At 47.4% G+C, this 25,271-nt stretch overlaps 1 protein-coding gene across 1 annotated transcript in view; it reads right to left on the reverse strand.

Moving 5' to 3' along the window:
- Positions 1-25,271, reverse strand: part of RBM19 (RNA binding motif protein 19) — a 107,507-nt gene that overhangs the window by 29,895 nt on the left and 52,341 nt on the right. Inside the window, exon 22 of the mRNA XM_081175258.1 lies at positions 5,463-5,568. Coding sequence (XP_081031384.1) covers positions 5,463-5,568 — 106 coding nt within the window. The remainder of the gene's footprint in view (positions 1-5,462; positions 5,569-25,271) is intronic.

Consider the following 25,271-nt stretch of genomic DNA (forward strand, 5'->3'; position numbering starts at 1 on the left):
TTCAAATCCCCACTCGGCCACGAAGCTCACTGGGTGAACTAATAATATGTGTGACTCCATATTTAGCGAGAGCGAGAGCTAAACGGAGCTTCGTGATGCCTCTGAATTTCCACCCCTGCTTGCAGAAAGGCGACAGACTTCTGGGAAATGATACATGATGAATTTTAAAAAGATGTTTAAAATAGCCATTCCCAAGAGGCCTGAAGCATTTCTTCTGGGGATTATAGGGGCAGAGATTCCAAAAGATGTTTAGGTATGCTCCTATCGTAGCCAGTATTCTGTATGTGCAGAGGTGGAAGGAAGTCTCAATGAAAGAAGAATGGATTTTAAAGTTAATGAACTGGGCGGAGATGGCAAAGTTGACAGCAAAAATAAGAGACCAAGAGGATGAGAACTTTGTCAAACAGTGGAGGTCCTTTTCAGACTACAGTGGTACCTCGGATTACAGATGCTTCAGGTTACAGACTCCGCTAACCAAGAAACAGTACCTCGGGTTAAGAACTTTGCTTCAGGATGAGAACAGAAATCGTGCGGCAGCGGTGCGGCGGCTGCAGGAGGCCCCATTAGCTAAAGTGGTACCTCAGGTTAAGAACAGTTTCAGGTTAAGAACAGACCTCCAGAATGAATTAAGTTTTTAACCCGAGGTACCACTGTATTTGAGAAAAGAACTACAGAAATGAAATCACGAGCAGGATATTTGAATAATAGGCAAGGGAAGGAAAATTAATAAATGATTTTAATACAAGCTATAATACACAATAGAAAATAAGTGGCCGTTGTGGCAGCAGATAAAGGAATGCAACAGGAACATCATAGAGCATAGCTGTCAACTTTTTCCTTTTTTTGCGAGGAATCCTATTCGGAATAAGGGAATTTCCCTTTAAAAAAGGGAAATGCTAACAGCTATATCACAGAGGGGGAAGCCAAAATGTAAGAAATTATTATATTGAAAGGGAATTAAAGAATGTCAAACTTTGTGTAACCCCCCCTAAATAAATTATTATTAAAAAATGAATTTCCATTCCTGGGGGGGGGGGGGTTGTCCTTTCCTTAATGTGCACATGTATTGGGTGTCAATCTACATGCAGTGCCCAGCTTCAAATATCTGGCTTACTGTTGGTGCTGAACATGCTTCATTTTAAAAAATGAAATATACGAAGCATCTGTAAACATGGGTGTACAAGCAAATCTCCACCTGTCAGCCTGTTCTGTCTGTAAGGTAAAGGTAAAGGGACCCCTGACAGCAAATGTCAGAATCTGGGTTAAAATCCGCTGGTTCAGGCCAGTGGGAAGAACACAAGAAGGACCCGAGCCACAAGAGTGATTCTTCATGACTGTGGTTTCTAGCAATAGGTTCTTCTGAAGCATGACTTCCTCCAATGGCTTTCAAGGAGGATTGGACAAATTCACGGAGGATAAGGCTATCAATGGCTACTAGCCATGATGAGGATGCTGTGCTTTGCATCCGTGTTTGGGAGACAGTCATGCTTCTGAATACCAGTTGCAGGAAGCCACCAGAGAGGAAAGTGCTCGTGCGCTCATGTCCTGCTTGAGACCTCGCCATGGAAATCTTGTTAGCCACTGTGAGAACAGGATGCTGGACTAGATGGACCACTGGCCTGACCCAGCAGGTAAACGGTAAAGGGACCCCTGACCATTAGGTCCAGTCGTGACCGACTCTGGGTTGTGGCGCTCATCTCGCTTTATTGGCCGAGGGAGCCGGCGTACAGCTTCCGGATCATGTGGCCAGCATGACTAAGCCGCTTCTGGCGAACCAGAGAAGCGCACGGAAACACCGTTTACCTTCCTGCCGGAGCAGTACCTATTTATCTACTTGCACTCTGACATGCTTTCGAACTGCTAGGTTGGCAGGAGCAGGGACCAAGCAACGGGAGCTCAACCCGTTGAAGGGATTCGAACCGCCGACCTTCTGATCGGCAAGCCCAAGAGGCTCTGTGGTTTAACCCACAGTGCCACCCATGTTCCTCTGTCTGTATTGGGGCTTAAATCCCACACACCTTGGGAGTTTTGTTGGCATGACTGTACATATAGCTCACAGATGCAAGGAGAGAGGGAGGGAGGGAGGCAACTGTCTGGGTTCCAGAGCTGCCATAGATCAAGGAAGCAGGCCACCCGAGTTCACCTCCCAGGGGGACAACAGCTCACCAGATCTAAATGCTCTTAATTTGGGGGACAGGGCCACTTTGCCTCTCAGCTCCCCGTTGCCCTATTAAATGCTCGGCCCAAAGAGCCTGGAGGCAAAGACCATTAGCAGGACACAAAAGGCAGACAACATTAGGCTGTTGATAGATTTCCCATTCTTCCTAAAAAACAAAGGCTCATCAGCGCTTGGGTGGAGGACGTTCCCTGCAGTGCCAGCTGAGCTCCTCCTGCTGCGAGAGGTCTGTGCCTCACCCCTAAATGGGAGGTTTCTTGGTCCTTCGGAGCAGCTGAATTTTTAATACTGCCAGCGCCAGGCCTCCGCTCTGGGCAGCCACACAGACTAGGGCCGGGGAAAAGAGGAACGCTTTGCAAAAATGATGCCGAAACAGATCCCATATTGATATCTTTTCCTGGGGTAGCCAAAGCAGTGCCCTCTAGATGTTTTAGATCAGGCCCGTCCAAATCCCAAGAGAGTAAGATCTACTCCCAGTATAAAAAAACTGGCAGTGTTCTACCCATTGTCAATGAGGATTGACCAGAGTTGCTGAGCTGTCTGGGGGGAGATCAGAGTGGCTGAGCTTCTTTTGGGGAGGATTAAAAAGAGTTGCGGGACGTGGGTGGCACTGTGGGTTAAACCACAGAGCCTAGGGGCTTGCCGATCAGAAGGTCGGCGGTTCGAATCCCCGTGATGGGGTGAGCTCCTGTCGCTCAGTCCCTGCTCCTGCCAACCTAGCAGTTCGAAAGCACGTCAAAGTGCAAGTAGATAAATAGGTACCACTCTGATGGGAAGGTAAACAGCATTTCGTGCGCTGCTCTGGTTTGCCAGAAGTGGCTTAGTCATGCTGGCCACATGACCTGGAAGCTGTACGCCGGCTCCCTCAGCCAATAAAGCAAGATGAGTGACCGACTCTGGAGTTGCGGCGCTCATCTCGCTTTATTGGCCGAGGGAGCCGGCGTACAGCTTCCGGATCATGTGGCCAGCATGACTAAGCCGCTTCTGGCGAACCAGAGAAGCGCACGGAAACGCCGTTTACCTTCCCGCCGGAACAGTACCTATTGATCTACTTGAACTTTGACCTGCTTTTGAACTGCTAGGTTGGCAGGAGCAGGGACCGAGCAACAGGAGCTCATCCCATTGCAGGGATTCGAACCGCCAACCTTCCGATCAGCAAGCCCTAGGCTCTGTGGTTTAACCCACAGTGCATATTAGGACAATAATATTACAGTCATACTTCGGATGTCGAACAGAATCCGTTCCAGAAGTCCGTTTGACTTTCGAAACATTCAACTTCCAAAGCACAGCTTCTGATTGGCCACAAGAAGCTCCTGGAGCCAATCGGAAGCCACAGAAGCCCCGTCAGACGTTCGGCTTCCAAAAGAACGTTCGAAAACCTGAACACTCACTTCCGGTTTTCGATCATTCAGGAGCCGGAACATTCAACTCCCAAGGCATTCGGGAGCCAAGGTATGACTGTATTCAGATTTGTATATAACAATGTATGGAAATGTAACTGATTCAGTTTGGTGTATTATACTGTATCTTTCTTTCTTAATGTATTTTTAAAAACTTTTTTCTCTTATTTATTTTTCTTTCACCACTTTATTCTCTATAACTTAAAATCTTTTAATAAAATATTAATTTCTTTTTTTAAAAGAGGGAAGGGGGCAGCAGGGGGAGCCTAGAGGTGTAAATGACTATCAGACTTTTAAAAGGCTGGTATCGCTGGCTCATGTTCATCTGTTTTGTTGAATTAATTAAACTGAGTTTTTATTGGATTCTGAATAGATGTGCAAATACAGTGGTGCCCCGCAAGACGAATGCCTCGCAAGACGGAAAACTCGCTAGACGAAAGAGTTTTCCATTTTGGAGGTGCTTCGCAAAACGAATTTCCTATGGGCTTGCTTTGCAAGACGACAATGTCTTGCGAGTTCCTGCTGGGGTTTTTTCCTTCCCCCCCTTTTTCTAAGCCGCTAAGCCGCTTATCAGCTGATCCGATCAGCAGATAAGCCGCTAAAAGCCGCTAATAGCGCTAATCCGCTAATCTGTCAATGGGCTTGCTTCGCAAGACGAAAAAACCGCTAGACGAAGAGAATCACAGACTGGATTCTTTTCGTCTTGCGAGGCACCACTGTAATTGTTCCTGTTTTGAATGTTTACTGCATTGCTACCTTCCTTAGAGGCTCTTGCAAACCACTCTTCTGAATAATGCTTTCTATAGGGTAGGGAATTCTGGGGGTGAGTTTATAGAGCCAAGGGGGCGGTGGCATAAAAAGATTGTTTCGGAGCTCCTGATCCCGAAGGCACCAAATTGGCTACCCTGGTGTTATAGGGTTAAGAAAGTAAGTACAGAAGACGACCATGCTGGCTATTAGGCCAATGGCCCATCAAGTCCAGCACTCTGTTCTCAAAGCAGCCAACCAGATCAGGGGTCAGCAAACTTTTTCAACAGGGAGCTGGTCCACTCCACTGTCCCTCAGACCTTGTGGGGGGCCGGACTATTTTTTTTTTTTGGGGGGGGAATGATGAAAGAGCACCATGAGCCCTGGTGGCTGCTTACCCATTTACCTGCTTACCTGCAGCGGCGGGACAATGAGTGGTGCACAAAAGCGCCCCGGAGAGGGGCTGCTTAAAATGGGGCTGCTGCTGGCACCAACAAAGCCCAGCCCCCTTCCTCCTCTACGCAGGGCGGGGAGAAGCCAGGAGGAGGGAGGGAGGAGGCACTGCTGGCGCCGCTGTGGGAGGGAGAGGGAGGCAGAGGGGAAGAACGTGCGCGCTGGCGATCCACACGGCGATTCCCGGACCATCCGCAGACTGGATCCAGAAGGCAATTGGGCCTCATCTGGCCCGCAGACCTTAGTTTGCCGACCCATGAGATACCCCAACGGGATGCCCCAAAGCAGCACCTATGTGCAGGAGAACCTCTCCCTGCTTTTGACTCCTAGCACTGGTACTCACAGGCATGCTGCCTCCATCAATGGAGAGAGAACAAAGCCATCATGGCTAGCTACCGATACCCTTATCCTCTGTAACAAACTGCTTATTGAAAGGAATTTGCTCCAATTTGTTGGGAGGTGGATGAGGCAACCCTGGCTTTAGGCCTGATTCGTTTACAGGGGAGGTTAGGCGATGCTGCACCGAAACAAGTGTGACCCCCACACTTTCTAGGGAATTTCCCCATTGCCTTCCTTAATTGTCACGCAAGAGCGCCAAATCAGCTTTAAATGCACAGGTAGGATTTGCCAGCACTGAATCTCACCCCAAGATCAGCCACAGACCGGAAGCACCTCTCACTGCTCACCTTAGCGTCCTGCTTTGTGAGGAAGTCCACAAAACCGAAACCACGGTGCTTTCCTGTTCCAGCCATTTTCTTCGGCAGGCGAACGGTTTTCAGTTCTCCAAAGGTACTAAAGGCAGGTGATTGGGGAGCAAGGGAGAGAACAAGAACAATAAATAAATCAAAAGCAATAAATAATCAAGAGCATAAAAGGGGGGGGTTACCTCCCTTTCAACACATGCTCATAGGCAGCGTTAGAAACTCAAGATATATAATCTAATCGCCAAATGGCACCTTAAACCTAGGTGTCCAGGCACCTTTTTTGTTGTTATTTTCATTTCTATACCGCTTCATATTTCAAAGAACAAATCTCAAAGCAGTTTACAACACACTGAAACATCAAATAAAACCACCCAGAACAAAACAAATTCAAGCTTGAAGGGAAATATTTCAGATCCTTCTCTAAGTGACGTTTTGCTTTCTGTAGTCGCCGCCATCCTGGCATCCAGAGATTCCCATGGTAAGAGTGGTTAGACAGCGGAACTGACTCCCTCGGAAGGTGGGGGGGTCTCTCCTTCACCGGAGGTTTCTAAACATGGATTGGATGGCCGCCTGTCTGTGATTCCTTGGCTGTGATTCCTACATTGTAGGTGGTTGGACTAGTAGAGTCTTGAGGTCACTTCACACTCTACAATTCTATGATTCTAATGCAGGGGTCAGAAACCTTTTTCAGCTGTGGGCCAGTCCACTGTCCCTCAGACCATGTGGTGGGCTGGACTATATTTTTTGGGGGGGAATATATGAACGAATTCCTATGCCCCACAAATAACCCAGAGATGCATTTTAAATAAAAGGACACATTCTAATCATGTAAAAGCACGCTGATTCCCGGACTGTTTGCGGGCCGGATTTAGAAGGCAATTGGGCCGGATCTGGCCCCTGGGCCTTAGGTTGCCAAACCCCTGTTCTACTGCATGGACAACCCACCTATCTACTAGAGCAATTACCTTCCTTACAGTGGACGAAGAATGTTGGATATGTGACCCACAGGCTGAAAAAAGACCCCCCAGCCCCACTTGGTAGGGAAGCGAGTTCTTTCTTTGTAGACCTATAAAGCCCTATCTCAAGCTTTTTGAATCCGTGGCTCCCTTGACCATCTACATTCTTTCTGCAGCACCCCTGTGGGGCTCAGGAGCCCAGTCATGTCACCCCTTGCCTGCAGAGCTGGCAGCCTCTCACCCTTTTTCGAACACCCTCCCTTGTGGAGCGTTCCCTCAGCCTCCTCTCCCCTCTCCTTGGGAGTCCTCTGGGCAGCTGCTGCTGCCCCTGGTCTCTGAGCTGCCCGCTTCTGCCCCACAGAGAGGTGCTTCCTCACACTGCCCCACAGGGGCCTTGGAAGAGGATGCTCCTAGCTTTAGTGGTCCAACGGAGACTGTCCAAAGGTGAACATGTGGCCAACACCTTACTTTGGGAGGCAGCAGTGGCAGCAACGGGCGCTGCTGGGCCTGCATGGTGGAAAGGCTCCCCTTCAGAACTGAGCACTCAGCTCCCAAACAGGCCTTGCACACAGCACAAGAAAGGCCAGTGCCCAGCCTCCCACTTGCCCGTCCATTGCCAACAGAAAGGGTTGGTGGGCTGACTGACTGGGCTCCCTTGCCCACTTGCTTGCTTATTCTGATGCTGCCTCAGCTCCTGGCAACCAGCACCCCCTGGCCAGCCCCAGTGGCACCATTCGCCTGCGGAGCTTGGAGCCAGGGCTGCTGCAACAAACAGCTGTGCAAGCCTTTGGGAGGCAGAGACTTGAGAGGGCATCAGAGGAGGGAGGGAAGGAAAGAGGGACAGAGGCCAGTGCTGCCCGCAGCACCCCTGATCATCATTCACGGCACCCCAGGGTGCCACAGAACACTGTTTGAAAACCCTTGCCCTATACGGTTGGGGCCCAAAACCATTGTTTTCAACTGGTTTGTTTTTATTGCTTTACATTTTGTAATGTGGTTTGTAAATGATGGGTGCCGCCTTGAGTCCCAACTTGGGAGAAAGGCAAGGTATAAATGCATAAATAGAGCCCCATGAATTATATACGTCTCGCTTTACGATCCAGTGTGTGCATGTGGTACCAGGGTGGGGGCAGCAGCCTACCTGTCCCATAGATTTTAACTGCCCCCCCTGCCCCACCTTGAAATTCCACTTTGATGTTTTCCCCCCACTGCCAAGAACTAGTCGCTTCTTCGCCAGGTCTGCTTATCAACACCTATGCACAAATTGGGAACAATGAATATTTAATGCATGGGCTCCAGAATAAGGAGGGAGGGGGGATATTTTTCTCCAGCAATCTCCACGCTAGCGGGGCGGGGTTGGGGGGGGCGGCAGTTGGCTGGGCCAGTGCACCGGCTGGGAATAAACGCGGTAAAGTGCCGTAAACGCTCTCGTGAAATGATAGAAGCTAAATCCGGGGAGTTAACCTGCTGCACTGCCAGCATGACCAGGCATCCATCTGCCGAATTTCCTCAGGATGCGCTGTGTGTAAGTAGGGCATTATGAAGCCTCAAAATGAATCTGCACGTCTCCCTCCTCCTCCGAGCCTCCCCTCTCTCCCTGCCTCCCTCCCTCTTTTTCTTTGAAAGCAGCATTAACGAAAACACCAAACAAACTAAAACAAGGGAGAGGCAGCAGCGGCCTCGGAGAATCAGCAGCGCTGTCGGGAGGCTAAAGCAGCGGGAACCTTGCGCGTAATCTTCCAGGAGTCAGGGAAGGAAGGAAGTAAACAAGAAGCCGAGGGCCTTTGTTGTTAAGCGGGTCATTGTCGGCTGCAAAGTTGAGACTCCTACAACACCCCTTTGGGCGTTCTGCCGGCATGGAAGGACACTGCATGATTGACTTCGGAGCCCTTGATAGATCTCTCACCCGCAGTTTCATATGATCCGCCTCTGAAGCCATCTTCGAGTGTGGCAGCACCGACCCGTTGGAACTCCCTGCCTGTTGACACTTGACATACACTCCTTTTGGCACCCATTTAAAACATTTGTGTTACCTGTCTACCAGCCACAGAGAATGATTACATATGTTTTAATCTCTCTCTTTTTAGCTTATGGATTATTTTCATTATCCTTTGAATGTTTTTTACGTACTGTGGTACCTCGGGTTAAGAACTTAATTTGTTCCGGAGGTCTGTTCTTAACCTGAAGCACCACTTTAGCTAATGGGGCCTCCCACTGCCACCGCCGCACGATTTCTGTTCTCATCCTGAAGCAAAGTTCTTAACCCGATGTACCACAGTACGTCTGAGTCTGTAAACTGAAATGTCTGTAACCTGAGGTACCACTGTATCTGTATTTCACTGTTTTTTACTGATAAGGGCCAGTACAGTATACAGTGGAACCTTGGAAGCCGAACGCCTTTGAACTCGAACGTTTCGGCTCCCAAACGATCGAAAACCGGAAGTGATTTTCAGAAGCCGAATGTCTGGCGTGGCTTCCGATTAGTTGCAGGATGCTCCTGCAGCCAATCGGAAGCCGTGCCTTGGTTTTCTAACTGTTTCGGGAGTCGAACAGACTCCTGGAATGGATTAAATTTGAAAAGGTAAGACTAGTGCTTAAGCATTTTGGACTAGGACCTGGGAGACCAGGGTTCAAATCTGTGCTCTGCCCATGAAACTCATTGGGTGACCTTGGGCCATTCACTGTCTCTCAGCCTAATCTACTCCCTCACAGGGCTGTTGTGGAGAATAACTGATGAGGGAGCAAGGAGGACCATGTATGCCACCTGGACTTCCTGGAGGAAGAAAAGCTAGGATATATATACAGATGGCTCAGTTGGTTAGAGCATGGTGCCAATAACACCAAGGTTGCAGGTTTGATTCCCATATGGAGCAGATGCATTCCTCCATTGCAGGGGGTTGGACTAGATGATCCTTGGGGTCCCTTCCAACTCTACCATTCTATAATTCCACAAAATAAATAAGGAAAATAAAAATAAATTTTAACACCTTTTTCTTTTGTAAATGGCTTTGAGGTTTTAATACAACTAAGCAGTATATAAATTTTGTTAAATAAGTAACACAGAAAAAATACATTTAAGCTAGCAGTCGTCACCCCATCTTGGGGTGGTGAGTTCCAAAAGCTAATTCTGCATCATATAAGGAACCAATTCCCTTTTTCTGCCCCGTATCAAGGGCTCCTAAGTCACTCGTCGAGTATTTGACGAGTGCATGAAATGACCCCACGTATGCAGTGATGCAGAAGCAAAGTTTCTTCATACATTAGCTAAACAATGAGAAGAGTATAGATGCTGTGAGCCACAATGGAGGGGGTAGCCAGGACTGCTTTCTGCGGTCCCCCACCCCTCCTTACAAGGAAGGGCTGTTGTCGCTTGTCTGAATCACTCTACAATGAAGCTGGTGAGGTTAAGAACCTGGACCCAAACGCTGATTGCTCTCGCTAAACTTTGCCTGCAGAGAAAGGACCTGGGGTCCCTTAGACCCTTGGGCAAGGAGCTGCATTTGCCCCCCCCCCAAAAAAAATCCACTTTACTGCATGCCTTTGTGCCGCAGTGAGAATGACAGGAAGCTTCTCCTGCCTTTGATCTCAGAGAGATAGAGGAAGCGCATCACCACAAGCATATATGTCATACATCCCACAGTCTGACAGATTATTTTTGTGTGCGCACAAACACACGGGTCTGCACCAGCCAGTTTTGCCAACTCCTAAGCACGCCACTGCTTGTCTGAATCAAGCCCTTTCGGGTCTCATCCAAGAATGTAGCCACGCTAATCTCTAGTGGCAAAACAGAGAGGCCTCATCCTGATGTGCTGTCAATTCTCCTCTGCTGCAGCCACAAGATTGTAACTAGTGACTAGTGGGGTGCCACAGGGTTCTGTCTTGGGCCCGGTCTTATTCAACATCTTTATCAACGACTTGGATGATGGACTCAAGGGCATCCTGATCAAATTTGCAGATGACACCAAACTGGGAGGGGTGGCTAACACCCCAGAGGACAGGATCACACTTCAAAACGACCTTGACAGATTAGAGAACTGGGCCAAAACAAACAAGATGAACTTTAACAGGGAGAAATGTAAAGTATTGCACTTGGGCAAAAAAAAGGAGAGGCACAAATACAAGATGGGTGACACCTGGCTTGAGAGCAGTACATGTGAAAAGGATCTAGGCGTCTTGGTTGACCACAAACTTGACATGAGCCAACAGTGTGACGCGGCAGCTAAAAAAGCCAATGCAATTCTGGGCTGCATCAATAGGAGTATAGCATCTAGATCAAGGGAAGTAATAGTGCCACTGTATTCTGCTCTGGTCAGACCTCACCTGGAGTACTGTGTCCAGTTCTGGGCACCACAAGAAGGACACTGACAAACTGGAACGTGTCCAGAGGAGGGCAACCAAAATGGTCAATGGCCTGGAAACGATGCCTTATGAGGAACGGCTAAGGGAGCTGGGCATGTTTAGCCTGGAGAAGAGGAGATTAAGGGGTGATATGATAGCCATGTTCAAATATATAAAAGGATGTCATATAGAGGAGAGAGAAAGGTTGTTTTCTGCGGCTCCAGAGAAGCGGACACGGAGCAATGGATCCAAACTACAAGAAAGAAGATTCCACCTAAACATTAGGAAGAACTTCCTGACAGTAAGAGCTGTTTGACAGTGGAATTTGCTGCCAAGGAGTGTGGTGGAGTCTCCTTCTTTGGAGGTCTTTAAGCAGAGGCTTGACAACCATATGTCAGGAGTGCTCTGATGGTGTTTCCTGCTTGGCAGGGGTTTGGACTCGATGGCCCTTGTGGTCTCTTCCAACTCTATGATTCTATGATTCTAAGCTTTCACTTCCGACTTGAAGTAACCAGTGTTTGGTGACACCCGAACCCAGATGTAAACTGTGGTCAGCCTTAAACTTATAATTTAGGTTAGTGAAACAAAGACAACTTCTAAACAATGGTTAACAACCCTGGCTCGTTTCTCCCGGGGTCCACAGAAGGGATTTAATGGGCACATGGCAGAATTTGTTTTATTTTACTTCATCCTAGGTTTTGGGGTGTTTTTTTTAAGCTGGCAAAAACAATACAAAGATAAGATAGTGCTATAAAACTACGCCCAAATTGTCTTCACCTGAGAAGGGAGTACAAGGCGTACACAATTCCTGTAAGTTTGAGCAACATTGCCCTAAATCATAGTTCTAAAACTAACCTCTGGTTTGGGTTAGTTAAAAACAACTTCCTCTTCCCAAAGATTCTACTCTTCTAGATCCAAGGGATTTTTCCTTCTTTCCATGGAAGAGTGTTCAAATTATGACAGCTCCTGCTTGCAATTTGAAGCAGTACAGTCCTGACCCAAGTTGATGACCTCAGTGAGAATAAGGCTGCAGTTATAACCCAAAAGTATATATGGGGGGAGCGAGGGTTGTATATGAGAGAGAGAGAGAGAGAAAGAGAGAGAGAAAGAGAGAAGGGGGGAGGTTTTTGGGAATCAACTGTTTTCTAGGGAGCCACAGGAAGGAGAGAAGATTCCAGCAGGCTTCCTTACCCACCGAGCCAGGGGGAACAATGGGGTAACCAAGGACTCCTTGTCCAGGGACACCCCCTCCCTCCCCCACTGTGTTGATAATTAGAATCCATAACATGGCCATTGACATCCCCAAGCTGCGAAAAAAACGGAGGGGAGGGGGGAATGCTTTAATGCCCCCCTTCTTCTCCAAGCCCAAGCAAGCCGCTAACACCTCTCTTTTCCAATTACGATGTTCACCTTTTGAGGAGTGGGAGAAGGCACCAATTACCCTCTCCAGAGCACAATGTGCCCTGCCTGTGAAGAATAATTTATGTTTTGATCAACAAGAAGAGTTCTCACGTTCCTAATTTGTTTTGTAGCATGGGATGGGGTTGGGGGTCTGCGCACACATGAGTAGAAAGGGTGCGCACCGGGGGTGGGTGGGGAGCCTCCCCCCCCATTGAACCCAGGAATAATTATGGGCCTCTTGAGCTTTGGCAGCTAAAATGTGCACAAGCCCCTGTTTGTATGCAGATGCGTGGAGGTGGCAACAGGGAGGGGGTGCGCTTGGATACAGTGTGTGTGTGTGTGTGTGTGTGTGTGTGTGTGCAAGGCTGGACAGTAATCTGTTAAAGGGTCCTAGCACTGCACATGCAACTCAATGCATTCAACGGCATGCACCACAACTACCCTGGCACAGCAGAGATGCAGTGTGGTGCAGTGGCGAGAGCGTCGGACTAGAACCAGGGTTCAAATCCCCAGCACTGAAGCTCGCTGGATGCAACCTTGGGCCAGTCCCTGCCACTCAGCCAAACCTACCTTGCAGGGTTGTCGTGGGGAATGGAGGAGAGGGAGCATGTATGCTGTCTTGAGCTGTCTTGTGGGATATGAATGCAATAAGCAAATACAGTGGTACCTCGGGTTACATATGCTTCAGGTTACAGACTCTGCTAACCCAGAAATAGTACCTCAGGTTAAGAACTTTGCTTCAGGATGAGAACAGAAATCGTACTCCAGCAGCGCGGCAGCAGCAGGAGGCCCCCATTAGCTAAAGTGGTGCTTCAGGTTAAGAACAGTTTCAGGTTAAGAATGGACCACCAATTAAGTACTTAACCTGAGGTACCACTGTAAATAAAATGTGCAAATAATTTGTTTTTTAAAGGCGCGGGCTACCTGTATGCGACTTAGAAGGATACAATAACCCCCCAAGGATTTTATCTGCACTGGGGAGATGTGGGGGAACCTCTTCCAGTCTGAGGGATGTGCTCCTCAGAGGGCAAGCTACCAGGGGCAAAGGTGGGAGTGGCCAGAGGCAAAAGAGGTGTGTCCTGAAGACCAGAACAGAGAGGAAAGGAGGGTCACATTTGACCCCTGGACCCAAGGTTTTCCCGCACCTCCGACTCATACCTATTAATAGGCATTATCCAATATGCGTTGTGAGAGACACAACAAGTATTCGACATTATACAAGGGAAGGCCATTGGGCCCAGCTAGCCCAGAATGGTTTCTTTTTTTCCTGACAGGCAAGTGGATCTGAGGGGGGAGAGAGATTTTGTGCTGGCCACCATGGCTTCTTCCACTTGCCTTAGCCCTAAGAGCCTTTCCTAGACCACGACTTTGAGAAAATCAGGAACAGCTGGGAAGAGAGGAGTACAGGGGTTATCTTAAAAAAAATAATTTTAAAAGCTGTGCATCCCTGTTTCTCAAGTTGACCCTTTTACATGGTTTTGTATGCTCTGTGGTATTTTATGCATTGTGACTTGCCATTATTTTATGGATTATAGTTGGGTAATTCTTTATTCTAACTGTTAGGTGTAAACTGTTTAATTACTATTATTTGTTGATATTTAATTTTACTGTTTGCTTTTATATTCTAATGGGTTATTGAATGTTTCTTTATTTGATATGTTGTTTATTTGGTATAAGTTGTTGATTTGATCAAAGCCATTTTATTTATTTGTTTTATGTAAGCTGTTTATTTGATATAGGTTGTTGGTTTTAAAGATACGTTTTTATTGCAACTTTTTTTTTTTGCATTGGATCAGATCATTATTGGGTATGTGATCTTTTGCTGTCAATTTTGTTGTTTCTTCAGCTTCTAAGCCGCCTTGTGTATAGTATAGAATATAGAATATAGAAAAGGGGTGTGCAAATCAAAAGCGAAACAAAATGAAATCTGCAAGGTGAGTTGCTCACCCAGTATTGCAAATGCATGCATTTATTTAAGAAAATTGCACTTGACTGCAATAAAGCCTCAAGAGAGATTTACAAGCACGCACACACAAAATCACATTTTTTTAAAAAAAACGACAACGGGTCAACATACAAACATAGGAAGAACTGCTGGATCAGGCCAATGACCCATCTAGTCCAGCGTCCTGTTCTTACAGTGGCCAACTAGAAGCCCCAATGGGAAACACACAAATGGGACCTGAGTTCCAGAACACTATCACCCACCCAGCAGTTTGCTGGAACTGGTAATTCAAAGGCATTCACAGCCACCAGCTGTGAAGGAAGAGAAAGGGCATCGGGACTAGTAGCTGTAATGGCCTCTTCCTCTAGGGATACAGTGGTACCCCGGGTTGCATACACTTCAGGTTACAGCCTCCGCTAACCCAGAAATAGTACCTCGGGTTAAGAACTTTGCTTCAGGATGAGAACAGAAATTGTGCTCTGGCGGCGCGGCGGCAGCAGGAGGCCCTATTAGCTAAAGTGGTGCTTCAGGTTAAGAACAGTTTCAGGTTAAGAACGGACCTCCGGAACGAATTAAGTACTTGACCCAAGGTACCACTGTATATCCAACCACACAGCTTTATTGCAGTCCATAAACCCCAAATACATGGATATATATGTCCAACCTTCTCTTAAAACCACCCAAGTCGGTGGCCATCACTGCCTCCTGTGAGAGTGGCAGAGTTTAAATTATGTCCTGGCATGAAGAAATACTTTTATTTTTGCTGTCCTTAATCTTCTCTCTCTCTCTCTCTCTCTCTCTCTCTCACACACACACACACACACACACACACACACACACACATACCCCACAGTTTTATTGGATGGCCCAACAACCCACGTCTGCCGTGGCTTCGCCTTGTTCTCCAATCTCCCTTCTCCTGCATCTGCCATCTTCCAAAAAGACAATCCGAAGCAAGAACAACAGGATGGAGCCAGGGAGGGGGAAAGAAAGTTTCCAGCCAGCTCTGGAGGATTTAAAAGGCAATCCAGGAGTCACAGATGGCAAACGAGCCATTGGAACAGATTTGCTCAGCAATTCCACTTCCCCAACCTGCCCACCTCCCCCCCCCCCCCCGGTCTCCGTGGCACATTTTGCGTTCGCAACAGCGTGCATGGGACTTCACAAGTAAAAAAACAACAGCAGAAAAAAGCAGAAATGAAAAGAACAAACACATTCGGACGACACTGAGCGCTCCCCTCCATAAATCTTTATTATTAACCTGATTATCTGCAAAGCATTCTCTTCCGATGTGGCACAGAAGAACAAGCTGGTTTTTTCCACAATGGGAAGAAGCAGCCCATTCAATGTGTGTGTGTGTGTGTGTGTCTTCAAGCTCAGCAAAGGATGGTGGGAGCTGCCTTGGGAAGGGTCTTAAATAGGCTCCCTCCTCAGTCACACCCTCCCAAACCAGCCATGGCCTTCCCTGAAGGCAGTGGCAGGGCAGCTGCAAGTTGCCACTTTAAAATCCAGTGTGGCAAAGTGGTCAGAGTGCTGGACTAGCACCTGGGGAACCAGGGTTTGACTACCAACTCAGCCATGAAGCTCACCGGGTAGGTGAAATTGGGCCAGTTATTTCCTCTCAGCATAACCTACCTCACAGGGTTGTTGTGAGGACGAACTGGGGGTGGGGGGATAAGCATGTACACCACATCAAGCTCTTTGGTGGAAAAGGTGGGATATAAATGCAACAAACAAACAAACAAAAGCATTTACAAACCACTTAAAAATCTTAAAACCACTTAAAAAATTAGAAAACGGCTGCTGGTGCCAAGCCAGTTGGCTTGTTCTTACAGTGGCCAACTAGATGCCCCAATGGGAAACACACAAATGGGACCTGAGGTCCAGAACACTATCACCCACCCTGCAGTTTGCAGGAACTGGTAATTCAGAGGCATTCACTGCCTCCAGCTGTGAAGGAAGAGAAAGGGCATCAGGACTAGTAGCTGTTATGGCCTCTTCCTCAATGGATATATCCAACCACACAGCTTTATTGCAGTCCAACTGGCCTGGCACCAGCAGCCGTATTCTATTTACTTACAGTATTTTTCGCTCTATAAGCACCAGACCATAAGACGAACCTCGTTTTTGGAGGAGGAAAACAAGAAAAAAATATATTCTGAATTTCAGAAGCCAGAACAATAAGAGGGATTGATGCGCAGTGAAAGCAGCAATCCCTCTTGCTGTTCTGGCTTCTGTGATAGCTGCGCAGCCTGCGTTCACTCTATAAGACGCACACACATTTCCCCTTACTTTTTAGGAGGGAAAAAGTCTTATAGAGCAAAAAATACGGTACTTATTCACGCACTCACTCATTCATTCATTCCTGCAGGGATAGCTCTGCCTGCAGGGCATGAGACACTTTGTCTAAGGGTCGTGGGTTTGAGCCCCATATTGGGCCAAAGATTCCTGCATTGCAGAGGGTTGGACTAGATGACCCTTGGGGTCCCTTCCAACTCTACCATTTGTTCATCTGTTTGCAGATTTAACAAAATAAGACATGGAAATAAAAATTATTATTAATAATAAATGAATAATACTAATAGTGACCAACCCCCGCCCCCAAACTCACCACCCATTTATATTACAGATACCAATATTCTTGGTACATGCATTGTAAGCTCAAATTAATATAAGCCCCCTGCACATCCCATAGGTGATTCACATGGAGCTGATGTCTACATGAAATTTGTTTAGAAGTAGCCCGGGCAGCGAGACCCTGAGACCTCGCTAAGTCTCGGTTTGAGAGGCCTACGAGATCGGAGGGATTAGAGCAGAATTCAGTGTTAATGTTAGTTTTCAAGAAGGGAGAAAAATAAAGATATTGTGGCGATGCTGAGAATTAAATACAGTGGTACAACAGGTTACATAAGCTTCAGGTTACAGATGCTTCAGGTTACATACTCCGCTAACCCATAAATAGTACCTCGGGTTAAGAACTTTGCTTCAGGATGAGAACAGAAATTGTGCTCCGGCAGCACGGTGGCAGCGGGAGGCCCCATTAGCTAAAGTGGTGCTTCAGGTTAAGAACAGTTTGAGGTTAAGAACAGACCTCCGGAACAAATTACAGTGGTACTTCAGGTTACATACGCTTCAGGTTACAGACTCCGCTAACCCAGAAATAGTGCTTCAGGTTAAGAACTTTGCTTCAGGATGAGAACAGAAATCGTGCTCTGGCGGCACGGCGGCAGTGGAAGGCCCCATTAGCTAAAGTGGTGCTTCAAGTTAAGAACAGTTTCAGGTTAAGAACGGACCTCCGGAATGAATTAAGTACTTAACCCGAGGTACCACTGTAAGTTCTTAACCCGAAGTACCACTGTACTGGCTTTAAAAAAACAAAAACAACAAAAAAAGAAAACACTCCTTTATTTCAAACAAAGCCCAGGGAAAAAGCAAGTTTCAGTTCTACGGCTGGCAGAGGCTTTGTGGGCCTGTATGAGCCGCGAAGCGAATCGCAATCCTGCAGCCCCACCCACTCCCTACCCCTGGCATGGGGGTGAAGATGGGCTTCATCTCTGCAAAATGCATCCCATTGCCACAAAATCTCTCTTGTTTTTTAACCACTGCAAAACAGCACCACCCGCCCCTCTGCAAACTATCTTTAAACATCTCTGCTTTGCACCAATTGGACGATTAGAGAGGGATAATAGCTGCTTTTCTCCATCCTATCTCATCCCTTTCTTCTCAGAAGGAAGGAATGAGTGTTCTGCCCAATAGGGCGAGCTTTTTTCCTCTGCCAAGGTTCCCATCCACGGTCAGTACCAGCCCCTTGGCGTAAGATGGTTAAATGAAACATGCAAGGCAGAAAATGCTCTCTCTCTCCCCATCCCTACCCCCCCCAAAAAAGGCCCCCTCCCCTCCATCCCACCCTTCGCTCTTCAGATGACTCCAGTTCAGCTAATCCCATTACAAGAAAATAACGTGGATAATTCAAGCTAATGAAATCATTACAAGGATGCAGGCAGCCAGAGGTGGACATTGAGAGCTAATTTAAACACTCTTTCTCCAGCGTCGGCGCAGGAAATATCTGTAGGTGGAGGAGAAAGGAAGAAGGAGGGGAGGGGGAACCCCCTAAAAAAAAGGCAGCCCTCCTCTCTCATTATTGCAGAGATCTGGGCAGCAAATTCAAGGGGAAATGGTCTGAACCATTTCTCCCCCCCCCAACTTCCCCATATTACTATGATCACGGTCATCAATAACGTCTCCTTGGCAACCTCGGGGGGGGGGGGGAATAATGAATGAATGATGTGCAAAAAGGAAAGGATGGGAATATACCTCCTGACACGCTACAGCAAGCTTGTTCCCCGTCTACAGGAGGAAAGAGCGGAAGCTTTTAGACACAGCCAGATATAAGAACCGAAGAAGAGGCTGCTGGATCAGGCCAGGGGCCCATCTTAGCCCAGCATCCTGCTCTCACAGGGGCCAGAGCCAGATGCCTGGACGGAGACCTCAAGCAGAAACTGGGATTCAGAAGGACTGCTGCCTAACTGTGCAGGCAGAGCATAGCCCATCACGGCCAGAAGCCCTCGACAGCCTCATCCTTCATGAATTTCTCCCGTCCTCTTTTAAAGTCAGCCAGGCTGACAGCCGTCACTGCCTCCTGTGGAAGGGAATTCCGCAGTTTAACGAGGCGCAGAGTGAAGAAGTCCGTCTTCAATCTTCCAGCGTTTGGCTTCAATGGATGCCCACGAGTTCTTGTGTTGGGAGAGAGGGAGAAAAACCTTTCTCTATCTGCTCTCTCTGTGCCATGCCTGGTTATATAGTCCACCTAAGTCAGGCATAGGCCAACTTGGCCCTCCAGATGTTTTGAGACTACAATTCCCATGTTAGCTAGGGATGATGGGAGTTGTAGTCCCAAAACATCTGGAGGGCAGAGTTTGCCTATTCCTGATCTAAGTCCACTGAAATCCACAGCAGAAGCCTTCTCAGATGGATGCACAGTGGTTTATGATGAACACACAACTCTCATCCATCTGCAACTACATAGGAAGCTGACTTATATTGAGCTGGGCCCGTGGCCTACGTGGTTCAGTATTGTCTACACTGACTTGCAGCAGTTCTCCAGGGTTTCCAGGGGAGAGACTCTTTCCGTCCTACACAGAGATGCTGGATATTGAACCCAGGACCTTTGGCATGCGAAGCTGATGCCCTTTCACTGGGCTATAGCCCTTCTCAGAGAGTGGCTGGATTTCACAGTGGTTGTGGCTGGGTTTTCCTGGCGTGGGTTTGAGTGTAAGATGACTCTGATGTTATCCCCTCTACCCTTGAAATGTTACAGATGCTACCAGTTCTGCCAGACAGAGGATGCAGGAATGAACCAGAGGAAGTGCTATTAAAATGCACTGAGTATAGCATTTCAAGAATCTCAACTTTTAATTTAAAACAAAATACAAAAAAACCAAGATGCTAGTCCTTATCACTGAGAAGATATTCTGGAATGCGGATCAGTACAGTCTGCTTAACAAACCTCAAACTGGAAGGAGCAAGCCCTTGTGAAGCAGTTCTCAAACAACTGCCTCAGAAAAAGGCATGGAACAACAAAAACAAGAAGCCCACTGGGTTTGCAAGATATCCCTTTAAAAATTTGAATAAAGTTTCGTCGTGTCAGAAAATAGCAGAACTCTGAAGAGTTGGGGAATTTAAGTTATCTAAATCCACCCAGCTTGCACATTGCATATTGCCAAAGAATCCAGGATGAAAGTGTATTGAATAAATAAAATCTGTGCATTCTAGGTATGTGGTTATTTTGCAAATCCTTTAATGCTTTTCTGCTCTCAGAATTCCCACCCACCCCATTCCACCAAGCTGCAGCGCTGGCAGTAACAAGATGCCAGACAAAGAAACCAGCACCATTTGGTTCCTCCAGTGTTTGAAACTCCCATTGTTCTAGGCGAACTTTGCGACAGGGAATTTCATCAGCGCGTGCAGGTTCTGAGCTCTGGGCGCAGTACTGCGCCTAAGATTTCAGATTAAGACTGCAAAGTGGAAAGAAAGGAGGACCTTTTTCTGCCTCCCCACTTCCAGCTACTCTCTGAAGACTGGAGAAGAGACCCTCTTAAGAATATCAGGGGCGTGGGCAAGGGAAGGACTAGACCATGTGAAAAATGAACATAATATTTCAGCTGCAGTTCATTCATTTTCAGCTTTGTATTCTCGTTATTAAAAAAGCGTGCCTAGATATTCCGTTGTTGCGCCCATAACCTAGGTTTAATGTGCCATTTAGCTCCTAGCTTTCACATCTCAGTTTCTAACACTGGGCTCCTCCTCTCTTTGAACTGTTTCTATTCCAGCTGGTTATACAAGAACCTTGCACCTGAGAATTAGTGCCCATGCTTACTTTTTTCCTCTTCCCTCCAAACCCTCTTCTGCCAACCTGAGGGGAGGGACTGCCTTGCTAATGAAGCTTCAGAGTTAACAATGCTTTAAATAAATGTAATTCAGTTCCTTTAAATGGCGCAAACTATTTAAACCTTTCACCCTCAGAGAAGGGGATTCATACCCACTTGTCCCTTTATCTGTTGTCGGACCCTAACTCCCATCATCCCTGATGAGCCATGTTGGGCTGGGGAAGATGGGAGTTAGCTGTCTGCCTTGTAAGAAGCTCTTCTGTGTCAGTTGGTAAAAACATGGCGTTGATAACGCCAAAGTTGCAGGTTCGATCCCCAAAAGAGACAGCGGCATATTCTTGCATTGCAGGGGGTTGAACTAATATCAGGGGTCAGCAAACTTTTTCAGCAGGGGGCCGGTCTACTGTCCCTCAGACCTTGTGGGGGGCCAGACTATATTTTTTGGGGGGGGGGAATTGACGAATTCCTATGCCCCACAAATAACCCAGAGATGCATTTTAAATAAAAGCACACATTCTACTCATGTAAAAACACCAGGCAGGACCCACAAATAACCCAGAGATGCATTTGAAATAAAAGGATACATTCTACTCATGTAAAAACACGCTGATTCCTGGACCGTCCACGGGCCAGATTTAGAAGGCGATTGGGCAGGATCCAGCCCCCAGGCCTTAGTTTGCTAACCAATGGACTAGATGATCCTCAGGGTCCCTTCCAACTCTACCATTCTATATTTCTAAACCTTCTCCAGTTCTACTCTTTGCCAAAAAATGCTGCCCTCTCTTTCATGATTAGTTTAAGGAATTTCTCAGCCACCTTCAAAGTGCAAACATCTTCCCAGTGTGGAAATCAGTACTTAAACATTTTGAGGCAAACATCAAAAATTCACCATTAAAACAAGCAAACAGAATCAAAACAAGCCAGCCACACAAACACACACACACACACACACACACACACACACACACACACACACACAATTACAAAACGCTAACTCACACTTAACGAAAACAACTTACAGGAGTGCTGGTGAAGCTTTTCCAGCCCAAGGGCCGCACTGCCACCTAGGAAGACTTCCAGGGCCACATGGTTGGGGTGGTCAGAGGCAAAAGTGGCCAGAGCAGTGGATGAAAATGTGACCTTCGTACAGCAGGCCAGTTTCTATACACAGCCTTCTATACTCCCATAACAGCAAGCAAGAGAGTCACACCACTGGGGTTTAAGAATGCGTCCCAGCCAGGCAAAAAATCTGGGAGAGTATGAAGAAGCTTCTGACAAGGGGTGTGGCCCAAGGAGAGTCCTCCGTGGAAACACGGAGAGCTCCGTTTGTCCTTCAGGGCTGAGGTTCCCCACCCCTGACATACAGCAACGCAAATGAATGAAAAGCAGATTCGCTTCTTGAAAATCTTCAAATCACAGCTGAAAGAAATCAAGGAGGGAGTCGAGCGTACCTCTGAGGAGGGAGTTTCACAAATACGGAGCCACCATTAAGAAGGCCCTGCCCCTTGCAGCCGCCATCCTAACGCCCCGTTGCTTCCACTCAGAAGGGGAACATAAGCAATCGCGCGTCTTTGACTGGGCTGTTTGCAAAAGCTTGGTGGCCAAGCACCTGATATTTAAGATGTTTTCAAAGTGTGTGGCTGCGTTTTTGCTTTTTGGAGGTTTTATTGCTTCGTCTGGTACTGTAGGTTTTTTCTTTCTTTTGAGATATCTTTATCTCTGCCTATATCTACTGTATTTAGAAACTCTTTAATAAACAATTTATTTATTTTTGTTAGTCACTTTTCAGGCACACATCGTGGCAGAGACTCATTCATCCATTTTAGAGACCATTATGGTATAAAGCAGTCTTTCTCTTTTCTCCCTCTATCCCTTGCTCTGTGAATGAAATAAACAGCCCCTACCACCACCACAGCTACCACAGGGGTGATGGGGGAAGAGAAAGAGTGGCACGCTTAGCATGAGTGCTGCCTTTAAAAATCCCCCTCCAGTAGAACCTTCTGTTTCTGCCTCTCTCCCTCCCTCCCACTTTTGACCCGTTTTTCATTCATCCTGCAACACACGTTCCCCGAAACTGGCGAGGTGTCACAAGGCAAGCAAGGATCGGGCAGCCTCTGAATAAAATAACCAAAAAAAAGGCAGCCGTGAGATATCATAATTAGAACGGTCATTAGCGGCGCACTCAGCAGAGGGTCTTGCAAATGAAGTGTAGATTCGGGTCTCTTTTCAACCTACCGGGAATATGAACAATCAGTCGGATTAGTTAATGGGACCAGTTGCCAGGGGTGGCAGGAAACGAAAAATGACACTTTTTGCCGACAAGTTTTTTTCTTTCTTTTTTTTAAACGTGCTGCTAAGAAAGCAGGTGACATCGGAGAAAGAGAGAGGAGCTACTCTCTCATCTTCAATTCAAGCCCCAGACCAAATGATTCTGTCCTTATCTATCACATTTAGATTATTTCTCTCCAAAATAGAGAGCACTCCCCACCCTGTTTTATCTTCACAACAACCCTGTGAGGTAGGCTGTGTGTGTGTGTGAGAGAGAGAGAGAGAGAGAGAGAGTGAGTGAGAGAGAGAGAGAGAGAGAGAGAGAGAGAGAGAGAGAACACGTGGCAGTGATAAGTAGGCCTGATACATCACCCATGATCGTTTTGAGGGCCAGAGAGCAATGGCACCCTCACTCAGAGGTATATTGTGGGTGAGGCTTTTCTGTGCATTGCCTTCTCTACTGCTTCCTTCCTCCCTGTGCCGGAAGCTGGTGGTGGAGGGAACTGAGGCCGGGCGGGCAATGCTGCTTGTTCCTCCCTCTGCTTTTCAGCATCACAGCATATCACTATACAGTGGTACCTCGGGTTAAGTACTTAATTCGTTCCGGAGGTCTGTTCTTCACCTGAAACTGTTATTAACCTGAAGCACCACTTTAGCTAATGGGGCCTACCACTGCCACCGCTGCGCAATTTCTGTTCTCATCCTGAAGCAAAGTTCTTAACGTGAGGTAATATGTCTGGGTTAGCGGAGTCTGTAACCTGAAGCGTATGTAACCTGAAGCGTATGTAACCCGAGATACCACTGTACTGAAATGTTTGGCTGGTGATACATCATGATGTTGAAAAGCTAACATCGCCCAGCCCTAGCGATGAGAACAGAATGCTGAGCTAGATAGGCCTTTGGGCTGATTCAGGAGGGATTTTGTTGCGTTCTTATTATGGGGAGGGTGTATGTGTGTTTGTTCACAGCAAATATCAAAATCTGGGTTAAAATCTGCTGGTCCAGACCAGTGACCCATCTAGTCCAGCATCCTGTTCTCACAGTGGCCAACCACAGTGGTAAGCACACAAGAAGGACCCGAGCCACAAGAGCGATTCTTCCTGACTGTGGTTTCTAGCAAGTGGTTCTTCTGAAGCATGACTTCCTCCAATGGCTTTCAAGGAGGATTGGACAAATTCACGGAGGATAAGGCTATCAATGGCTACTAGCCATGATGAGGATGCTGTGCTCTGCATCCGTGTTTGGGAGACAGTCATGCTTATGAATAGCGGCTGCAGGAAGCCACCAGAGAGGAAAGTGCTCTTGCGCTCATCTCCTGCTTGAGACTTTGCCATGGGCATCTGGTTGGCCACTGTGAGAATAGGATGCTGGACTAGATGGACCACTGGCCTGACCCAGCAGGACTCTTCTTATGTTCTTCAGAATATGTGGCCGCTCATAATGGGAGAGAGCCTGCTTTCTATGGAGGTCTTTAAGCAGAGGCTTGACAACCATATGTCAGGAGTGCTCTGATGGTGTTTCCTGCTTGGCAGGGGGTTGGACTCAATGGCCCTTGTGGTCTCTTCCAACTCTATGATTCTATGATTCTATGATTCTAAATACCTCTGAGCTGCAGCCCTTTTGCAGTTCTGCAATAGCTAATTCTGCAGCATTACAGAGAGAGCAAGAGAGACAGAGCGCGCGCAAGGGAACCTGTGGATGGGGAAAGGGGGTTAACAGAAATGGGAACGCAGATCTGAGGTGGTGTTGCAGAAAGAATACACGAACATGAACACACACACACACCCCAAGTGATGACATGCATAAGTGAATGTGTAATCGCAAATCCACCACCACTGGCAAAGCTGTCACACTGCCTCTCCTCAGCGAAAAGTGTGATATCTCTCTGGTGGAGCCAGCTCACACATAGGCAGCTGCCAGTCATCAGCTGAGAGCCAGTCGGACCGAGACTGGGGAGAACCCATGTTCAAATCTCTCCACATGTCATGCATTTTGCTGAATTGACCATCCATACTTCAGAGGGACAGTTATCCTGGGGAGCGGAGGGGGCTGTGATTCAACAGCTGATCTGGTGTCTGGGTAAGCAGTCAAAGGCAGATGTAGATGTTGCTCTGGGAATGTGGGCAACTAGAGGGCATGGGTTGGGCTGGGTGCAATAGTTAGATCAGGTCTGAGGTTGCTAGCCCCCTTGCAATCCACTGGCAGCTCACATTGTGAATTGTGTGCTTGGGTGTTTATTTAGGGAATGGCAGGAGCTACGTGGTAGAGCATCTGCATTGCACACCAAAGGCTTTAGGTTCAACCCCCAGCCTCTCTGGGTTGCTTTAGAATCCTCCTGCCTGAAAGCCCAGAGAACAGCTGCCCATCACTGCAGAGAAGGCATGGGGACAGAAATGCAGTGGTACGCTTGCGATAGTCACAGCAACACCCCTTCTAATATTATACGGCAATCTTATGGTTACAGAATAACAGCATTTAAGGATGCATTGCAACGTTC

The sequence above is a fragment of the Podarcis bocagei genome (genome assembly GCF_964188305.1).
Source record: "Podarcis bocagei genome assembly, chromosome: 16".
Lineage (NCBI taxonomy): Eukaryota > Metazoa > Chordata > Lepidosauria > Squamata > Lacertidae > Podarcis > Podarcis bocagei.